At 38.0% G+C, this 10174-nt stretch overlaps 1 protein-coding gene across 1 annotated transcript in view; it reads left to right on the forward strand.

Moving 5' to 3' along the window:
- The first annotated feature begins 2622 nt into the window (after window positions 1-2622).
- SUZ12 (SUZ12 polycomb repressive complex 2 subunit) overlaps window positions 2623-10174 on the forward strand; it is an 18901-nt gene continuing 11349 nt past the window's right edge. Inside the window, exons 1-5 of the mRNA XM_010142961.1 lie at window positions 2623-2688; window positions 2782-2846; window positions 5753-5821; window positions 7743-7792; window positions 8934-9019. Coding sequence (XP_010141263.1) covers window positions 2623-2688; window positions 2782-2846; window positions 5753-5821; window positions 7743-7792; window positions 8934-9019 — 336 coding nt within the window. The remainder of the gene's footprint in view (window positions 2689-2781; window positions 2847-5752; window positions 5822-7742; window positions 7793-8933; window positions 9020-10174) is intronic.

A 10174-nucleotide genomic window follows, 5' to 3' on the forward strand; every position in this document is an offset into this window, starting at 1 on the left:
CGGGCAGGGTGGCGAGAGGCTCCCTGGGCCGGGGCGCGCCGGGTGGAGGGCGGGGGTGTGTGTCTGCGCCCAGCCGATGAACTTGGTTTCTCAGTTAACAGTTCCCATCGGGCTTTCGGGGCGGCTGGTGCCCGTCCCTCTTCTAAGAGCCCTTGGAGGCACGGGGAGTTGGGAACGAGGAGGCTTTTCCCTCTTCGGCGACTGCCTTTCGAGCCCGTCTCGGGCAGGATGTGATTAAGACTTCACTGTACTTGGTTTTTCTTTGTCTGGCAATATTTGTCCCTCAGTTGAGATTTCATGTTGGAAATTGACCTTCGCGACCCACACATCACCCTGTGGCAGCTCCAGATAGGAGGAGAATCCCCTTGGATGCATCAGAAAGTTGTTTATGGAAATCTGATTCAGAAGCACAGTGTGGCAATAAACTTAGCTTGTACTAATAGATTTCTGTGTAATTGCCAGGATTTGAAGGAAATTTTTGATGCCCTACTAAATCCACGATCTGGTCCTGGGATTGGCGCTGTCACTGCTCACATTCACTTGCTATAGTCAGTGACAGTGTTTGAGAAGGTGTTGAAGCTTTTGGTGGTGTCTCAAATAATAGTGTGACATCCTTTGAACCTCCTCCCTGTTAATAAAGCTGTATGATCAATAAATACCGTACTGCAGAGAGGGCAGGTGGCAAAGAAGTTTAAGAGCTTCGCTCAGCGTCAGTGTCTGAGATGGGGGAAAAAATTCTTTTGCCCATGCCTCGGTCTGTCAGACCAGGGAAGCGCAGAGCTGCGCAGGTAGCGATCAGGAGTAAGTCACAGCGTAAATGTGTCGTAGCATGTTAACTCTGCAGTGTGAGTATTACGGGAAGACTGCAGTAAGTAAATACTGGATGAAAAAGTCCTAACACAGGTAGTATCGAATCACATTTTTCATGAATGTTTTTGTCCCTTCTCAAGGTCATATGCTAGAAAAAGATTAAGATTTATTTTAAGCTTTTGCTGTGTAATATGGACTTGTGAAACATATGTCGTTCTGCAGGTTGAAAAGTGTGTTTCAGGATTTTTTTACTTGGGGAAAAGCGAAGGTGAAGCAGCAGCTCACCGTCTTCAAATTAAATTACATCCTTGTCAATGTGATTTAACGTTTTCATACCTTTCTAAATTATAATTGTGTCAATTGGTTTTGTAAGACTAAAAACTGTGGGATGTTTCTTTAAAAGTTGTGACTGTTCTGTATTTTCATTTTCTAGCAAAGAGCACGTTTCTTAGTTTCTTTTCAGTCTTTTATCTTGATTTGAAAAATATGTATTTTTAGTATGATAATTACCATTAAGCAGAACTTTACTGGTTTTCACGAGGCTTCTAAAATAAATATTGGAATAATTTTATTATTTTCCTCTCCAATAATAGATTCTTTGGGGTTTTACATTTGGAAATTTAGATATGAGACCGAATTCTATCCTTCAAAAAGGGTAAAGGATATAAAATGCTGTCCTTTGTCACTATTAATCACAGAATTCCATAAATTGCAATAAGCTTTCCAGCTATTTGAAATAAATGTTTTGCAGTCATATGAAAAGAAAGTTTTATATTTCTTAAAATATATAATTGTTTGTTTTCCTTGTGTGGGAAGTGGAGGCAGCGTTAGCAGCCTTAGCATGGGCATCAAGGCATTCTCCAGCCTCTGTCTTTTCTCTCTTCGGTCTCTATCTTTTTTCTCTCCACTTAATGTGTTTTATCAAGTCATTTCCAAGTTTCTTGCTGACGTTACCTAATAAAGCTGGCTCTTATTTCCATTTAAAAAGGATGCATTTCTGTTTGGATTGAAATTCTTAGATATAAGCCTATCTAGATAAAACTTTTTTTTGCCATGATGTGACTGAATTGGTTAAAACCAAACTGAAGGTCCTCTTCTCCGTAGGCAAGTCTTGATCTTTTGGACTTTGATTATTACACCTATTTCCAGTGATGCTGCCCTTTCCTCTCAGCATTGCGCGTGGCTGTTTTTTCCTCCCTCTCTGAAACAGTACTCTGTACTCTGAAACAGTAGTTGCTTTACCAGGATTAAGATTTTTCTGATCCTATGAATAAAAAGGTTTTGGAAATGAATTTCCTCACTTAGAATGATCTAATGTGTCATAGTCAACTGAGAGTCCCTGTTCTTGTTTTGGTACCCTGTGTAAGTGACCTTGGTACTTTCCAGAAGGATAAAACAATCAGATGCCAAGTTGTCTGACTGTTAATTCAGAAAATTCAGCCTGCTGTTCTGGTGTCATACCAGATATGATCATTAAATTTGTGAAGAAAACTTACCTGTTCGACGGCAGATCGTAATATGTTGATTTTTTTTTTTCTGCCCTTTTATGTTACAAAGCCTGTGAGAAATGTGTTTTGTAGAGAGGAAGAGCAGTTATAGTTGAGTTGTGACTACTGATTTCTGGTAGCTTAAATAAGAAGTTGCTTTGTGTTCTACAGTAGGTGAAGTAGACTTGTTAATTTGAACTTATTTGGATATAATGGTGCTTCACGTGATGACTTCTGTGACAATTGTTTAAAAAAAATCAACGCTCTCAATTAAATACTTCATGATAAGTCTGTCTTTCTGGAGGTGGAGGATATGTAGGATAACATGTGTTTCTTTTTCTCAGAACCAACACAGATATACAGATTTCTGCGTACTCGGAATCTCATAGCAGTGAGTAATTGGGTTTTGTCACTACTTTGGGCATGGAGGAAATTTTAACTAAGGCATAACCTTTTTCCTTTTTTTTTTTTTTCCCCCCTGCAGCCAATATTTTTGCACAGAACTCTCACTTACATGTCCCACAGAAACTCCCGAACAAATATCAAAAGGTAAAATTGTTTTTTGACAAGTCATCCTAAAATCTTAACCAAGTAGCAGAAGTCTAAAGAAAATAGTTGAGGGTGACCCCCTCTTTTCACGAGCTATGTAAACCATGGCTTTTTCTTTTTGAAGAACTTAAATACATAAAGCACTTTATAGTTGATTTCTGAGACCTAGGAGCTTTTCTGCAGTGGTAAGGGTATGTGTAACTATAGGGTTGCGACTTCTGTTGGTACTGGGATTACTCAAACGTGGATAACTGCCTGCGGAACCCTGACTAATTCTCCCACATTTGTTTTCTGTTTTAGGGGAGAACTTCTTAAAAAACAAACAAAACTGTAACTCTGAGCTCTTGTAATCAGTGGTGCTTGATCATAAACATACGAAACTTGTGATTTTTAAATTGTAACCAACGGCTTATTTAAAAACAAACACAAAACTATTGGTTTTGTTAATTCGTCTTGGAAGGATCCAGTAATTATTTCTGTAATTATTTTAAAAACTGGAAAATGACTATGGTCAGTTTATAATATTTTACAAAAAATTCAGCAAACGCTTTTAGAAGTTTGCTTTGAACTGGTGCCTCTGAGAAATGGGCTTCGGTTTTGACATGGCAAAATAGTCATTCCTGTCCTCAATGCTAGAATGCTGAGAGAGTAGAGATATGTTGATAGGGATTAAGTGAGTGGGCATCTGTCACCGTGGGCTAAAGAAGTACTGAAGGTGCTGCTTGTCACTGCAGCAGTGATCTGCTTGGGTCAGATGGTGCTTGACGGAGAATTGCCGTGCGCTTTCCGCCTGTGGACCTGTCTTCGGGCGTTCCAGTAGTGTTAGATCGAATGACGGCATTGGAAAGAAGTTACTAACTGTGGATAAAAGTTGCTTCCCATACAGTATTTGGATAAAGGAATATTTTTTTTTTAAATTTATTTATTGGCAGAGTAATGGCAGGCTATGATGTGACTTTTAATACCTTGTAATTATTACTGTGCTGGACTGGAAGAGGAGTGGGTGGAGAAGGGAATGCGCGAGATACGCATACTTGTAGCACAAATAAATGCTCTCTTGAAAGTCCTGGGTGTCAGGGATGGTTATTACAAGAACCTCGTTTTGTCTGTTTTGCATAGGAACGTGGTATCGTAAACCCAGTAATTGAATTTAAAGATACTGCTGTATTTCTGTTATGCAAGTTTACACTGAAGGCAGCAATTTTGATTTAACGAGGTTTTTGGTTGCTATTTTTGGGTTTTCTGAAAGGTCTTCAGGAAGAATCTCTTGTTTTGACTAACATGGGTTTGCTATTAGGAAAGATGGTGTCATTGTTCTTTCTAGATCAGTAATGCTCACAAATATTAAATGCAAACTGAGTCGGGTATTAGTATATTTTACGAAAGATTGTTAAACTTTCCCCCATTCCTGAAGCATGTTTATCTCTTAGCTAATTTCTGGCTCGTATTCTGATCATGACATAACTTTGCTCTAGAGCTGTTTCAAGCCATTTTTTAATGTACTACTCGCTGTTCTGCACAACAGTGGCTGCCTTTGATGAGCTTGGGCAGAGTGCATGCAGAAACTTTCCTACCTTAAAATCTGAGACTTTCAACAAACTCCTCTGTCCATACCATCTCTTGCTTTAAAGCTCGGGCATTGTAATGTTCGTTTTAATAATCTCATTTTACTGTAGGTGAGTCAGTTCTTGATTCTGTCATCTGTGTGAGCCTTAGGCTGAGTAGAGCTTTGAATCAGTGAGTGTTTGCTACTCGGATCCTTGTTTTTCTCCCTGTTATCTGACTGCAGCCCTGTACGCAGGCAGTGCGTGTTTCTCGTCTGTTACTATTTAGCCCCCATGTGATTTGTAACAAAGTCATTCAGATGCATTACATGCTGAATGTAGGCAATGGATGACATCAGTGTTCCTTCAGGCGGGATATTTCTGCAGACGATGCTTCCCACTTCCCCAGAGCATGTCATTGCTGTTCCCTCCACAAGAAATCCACTATTTGCCAGCAGCTTATGTTCTTCTTATCCCGTTTTGCTGAGCTGTAGGTGTAAAAGAAGGATGCTGTCGCAGCTCTTAGATTGCCCCTCTGGTGCAAATTTCTTGGCATCTAGGTGCAAGCATTTGCTTTCCTTTAAAGAAAAATTGAAAGACTGTTCTGGGAACTATTGAACAACTTCTGTTCACAAGTGAACTTTATTTGGAAGTGACCATTAATGGTAGAACAGGCTGAACATCTGAGCGTGAACAGACTGATGTCAGAATTACAGAGAGAAATGATTTGAAGTGATTATTCTCTAGGACATTGTCATTGATTGTCTTCTCCCTCATTTCCTGTGAGTGTGCTCTCCAAGTAGTTTCAGAATTCATTGTTCTTTGTGTTGTGTCCATTTAATATAACTGTGGGGAAAGAAGGGGGTTTCATAACTAGGTTTTTAACGGTTTTGTCAGGTAAGATTTTAAGCGTGTTTCGTTATTATGATCAAAATTAAAAGAGTAATGACTGAAGAGTTGACGTGTAAGTTCCTAGGAAGGTATAGGTGTCACTAAAGCAGGAAGATTTTCTTTGTCCAAAGGTGAAATGCATTTAGACGTGTTCATTGCAAGATTTGAATGTGGTGCTGTTAACGACACTTCTTACGAGCAGTAGGATTGCTTCTGAAAGGTCTGGTTTTAATTCTCTGTGTTTTGATATTGCTTTAGAAGCTGTGTTGCAGTTGTGTCCCTACAACACGGGCGTGCTGCTAGGCCTAAAAAGGTAGAAGAAAGGGGCTTTCTGACCAGAAGGCTGAAATTGTACATATAGACAGTTTTGGATTGAAAACCAAGTAAAATTTTAGATTCAGTAAATTTTCTTGTTATGTATTATGGGAAGAGTGGCTGTGTGAAACTACTCATTCTGCTTTTTCTTTGCAGGAAAACATTCAAAGTAGATGACATGTTATCAAAAGTAGAGAAAATGAAGGGAGAACAAGAATCTCACAGGTACTGTCCTACGGGTCTGTTCGTGTGTGTGTGGACAGACGAGCACATGCGTGCACTAACTCACAAGTCTGTTTGATAAAATGAAAGTGATAAGGAGTAGTTATTAAAAGCAAGATATTTACCATGTGAAATGTTACTTCCAAAATCTTAATGTGTCTGTGTGCTCGTCACTTAAAAACTTGGAGAAAAGCACTATCAGGATCGATTTTCAAGATTTGTCATGGCATTTCTTGAAATGTATGTAGAAGCCGCAAATAGGCATTTGCCTTAACTTTTTTTTAAGACTGTCAGTTGTGTCAGTAACTAATCTGTGTGTGTTGGAATTAAAAAAAAAAAAAAGGCAGATTTGGAAAAACCATGAAGTTAAACTACCTGGGGTTTATATAGTTGTATACTTGCTATTTTTAACCTTATGCTCATAGTTATGTAAAAAATAAAACAACCCTAAAACACCAAAACAAAACAAAACCCCTTAAACTTGTAACAGTATTTAAAAGACCTTACCCTTCTCAAGCCATAATAGGGTGAATAGTTATGAAATATTTTCATTAAAGACTGTAAAACTTCCGATCTTCCTTTCTACTTTTCATGTGAGAGGTATTGCTTAGGTGGAGATTTTTCCTGTGTCTGACCCCACAAATGTCTCATGCTGAACCTTTGCGTAGTTCTGTGTAAATAATGGTGTTCTCTAAATAATTTCAAGTGTCAATTCCATATGGAGTTGTCATTTGAGGGGTGGCTTACTCTGTGAATTTTAATTGAGAAATAGTAATTACCTTTATATTGGTGTACCTACTGGTTCTGTCATGATTTACTATATATTATTTTCCTTAATTGTCTTTTGCTCCATATATCGTGGATACTTGCTAGGTAAATCATCTCTTTTTAAGGATAAGGATCATGTTGAAACAAAATAGAATATTGATTTGTGTGGGGGTTTTGTGCTTTCAAAACTATCAAAAGATGTGCTTAAGAATTGGTCTGGAAAAGTACCATGGCTGAAGGATGCCAGTTGGTACAGATGCAGTCGTTTTGAATGCTCAGTCTGTTGGGCACTTTCACTAATGATCTCAGTGCTCTCGGGAATGTTTGTGAGTAAAAATAGGCCTGAATGTCAGGTTGTATCTTCCTGAGAAGTCAGTGAAGGTGCTCAGAATTGTATCTGGATGTTTTCATCAGATGATCATTAACAAAAAGATGATATTTTGTTCAATAGTGTGTACTTCAGAAATACTAAGAGGTTTTGAGACCCATTTTAATCTAGATTTATGAATGCGTGCTTTAAGCTAAAAGGTATTTTGACTTCAACAATTTGAAATAAAATAGGTCTGCAGTCAGCAGACTAGTCTAGGCTGTGAGCTGCAGTGCTGAGAAACGTAATAGGTGCAATTTTTATTTTGATTGCATACATTATGGATAATATGGATTTGATGTGACTGATAATCTTTAAGGCTGTAGCTTCCCTGCTGTAAAGATTCTGCTTATTAAACTTAAATATTCATTTAAAAAAAAAAGGTGGCTAGTAAGTGCATGGTTCAAGGTCAAGTTCTAGAAAACTTCCACCCAAACCTCATCTCTGTTGGTGATGAACGTCCAGGAAGTGTGTTTCCGTGCCTGTAAAGGCAAGATCTCATGTCTTCAGAAAAAGGCCTTCTACTGTAGTGTTTAAACTACTTTTTTTTGTAATGTGTCAAGTCATAGAATACACAGAGAACCGGTCTGTAGAGAGAAAACTGATCTGCAACTTTGCCTCAGTTGCAACTGCTGTGTCCAGGCAGTTTCCAAGTTGGCAGGATGGACCTGTTCGTCACAGTTTGGTGTCTTCCGTAGCGCCGTCCTGAGCATCTGTGGGTGGAGGGCTGCTGTGCGAAGAAAAGACTTGGTTGTTTTAACATTTCTTTTCTTTTTTTTTGCTGTTTAGCTTGTCTGCTCATTTGCAACTTACGTTTACTGGGTTCTTCCATAAAAATGGTATGTTTGCCAATTCATTTGTGACACTGTTGATTTGTATAGCGCCTCTGAAACTAGTACAGATCTGAGGGGAATACTGGAGTGCTTTGAGTCTGCTGTCTGGATGCAGATTTCAACTTACTTCAGCTCAGACTATCCCATGAATTAGAATACTTCCAGTAGTGCTTTAAATAGGTTGGAGCGTGGTTGTAGTGGTAAGCAGATAAGCCTGCCAGGGTGTTAATCAAAACCGATTTTGAGAAATACTTCAAGTCATCATCCATTCAAACTGAAATAGACCTTCAGGAGTTTTGGAAGAAAGGGATTTTATGCAAGCGTGTCTTCGGGGTGTTGGAAGTAGCTTTAAAAAACCCTCAGCCTTCAACTAGAGTCAGTGTTTTTTTAATTTAAAATAGAAGTGTGAAAATAAATTTTATTAAGTAGACCCTAGAAATGAAGCGAAAAGGCCACATCAGTGATTATAAAAGCAACGGGACTCATGTTGTAGTATAGAGTCAGTGTTTTTTAATTAGAAGTGTGAAAATAAATTTTATCAAGTAGACCCTAGAAATGAAGCAAAAAGGCCACATCAGCGATTATAAAAGCAACGGGACTCATGTTGTAGTGACCTGCAGTTATTCTGTTGTGTCTTCTATGCGCATAAGGCTTTACCTCTCAAAGTCAGAAGATTGGACTTTGCAGCCAGAGTTCAGGGTTCTGTTCCTTTAACAAACATGCCTTGTGCTGTATAAGCATGGGTAAATTCACTCTCTTCTTAGTTCCATGAATAAAAAGTAGCTGTTCATACATTCAAATAAAGTGATGTTTCTGATTTTTGGTTAAAAATATGTGGGTTCTTTCAGTTTTGGCTCATCGTTGTTCTTCAGAATTTCTTCCACAAACTGTTTATGAGTCAGGTGTATAATCTGATTAAAAAACCTGACAAAAGCTCTGTCTGTCTTTTTTAATATGAGGACACTTTTCCAAATAAACACAGATTCATGTGATTAAAGGTCCTTTTACTATACAATGAGGTTTATTTTGGAATAGGCTAGAGGTCTTTGTGCCTGGCGGTACCTATGGCTAAACAGTAATTACAGGTGGGTTTACGCCATTGAGCAGATCTGCACCTTTTCAGAACTTGTAATATTTTTCTGTTTAGATAAGCCATCACAAAACTCAGAGAATGAACAAAATTCTGTAACCCTGGAAGTACTGCTTGTGAAAGTTTGCCACAAGAAACGAAAGGTAAAAATGATTTGACGAATTATTAGTTTATATTAAAGCAGAATGTTTACCTGATTCTGGAGCATCTAATTAACATTGCCGTGCCACGTAATGGTGAAGTGATGCTTCTGTTGAGATTTATTTAGTCTTGCAATGTGACAACTAATCTATTCTCTGCTGACTGGGTAAGATATTCTTGAGAAGCAAATAAATATGGATTTTACTGTTTTCTGAGAAAGAACTGGAAGTTAAAAAAATCAGCTTTTTCATTGATTTTTAACTTGCTTGTAAGTCAGATTCACTCATTGTGAATTTCAGCCACCTCTATTTTTACTTCAATTTTTTTGTATCGTGTCATTAAACTATTAATTCTGTTGTGATCTCCGAAGGCTTAAGTAAAGCAGGCAATCACAAAATCATTAAATAGTCCATGCTTTTAGAGTTTCCAAAAAGAAGGAACAAGCTGTAATCATTTTGAATTTCCCAGTCTGCCAAGTCTTGTGTCTCTCCTTGCTTTTTCTGTATCTGTGTTTTTTACAGTGATCATCTTAATTATTGCAGGTTTTAGCGATTATGAATTATAAACAACTTTCTTTTTTATTTTAAAGCATCTTTGAGTTTGCTTGCTGTTTTAGCCACATTTGTTTCACTCCAGTTGGCAAATTACCTTCTCAGCTCTGGGAATATGGGAGGCTCAGTAATGCGTGCTGTAATTTTTAACCAGAAAGGGAAAGATTTGCAGTTAGATCCTTGTGTGTTTTCCCTAGGAATGTTAAGGTGTTCTGACATGTTTCTAACAGTGACTATTGTTTCCAGCCAATTTTGTTACTTTCTATGGTGTGGATAAATATGGTAAAACCAAGACATGCAGAGGGTTATTTGAACTGTTTTGCTGCAAATTTCATACTTAGGCCATCCTGCCTTGTTTTTCCAGTACACAGTGTTCAATGATCTATTTGAGAGATACCAAATACAATAAATCCTAGGTAAGGTTCTTCGTCTCCCAGATAGCGCAAAGTGCACTTTGTAATATTGGAAGGAGAAGATAGGAAGCCCTTGAAATATATATATAACCAAAACATGTAATTTCTTTAGGTAAACAGAATTAAATTAGTATTAATGACTGTGCCACAATCTGAGTACCTCATGTTAGTGTTAATTTAATCACTTAGGGAA

This window comes from Buceros rhinoceros, unplaced genomic scaffold (assembly GCF_000710305.1).
Source record: "Buceros rhinoceros silvestris isolate BGI_N320 unplaced genomic scaffold, ASM71030v1 scaffold29349, whole genome shotgun sequence".
In the NCBI taxonomy this organism is placed as follows: Eukaryota; Metazoa; Chordata; class Aves; order Bucerotiformes; family Bucerotidae; genus Buceros; species Buceros rhinoceros.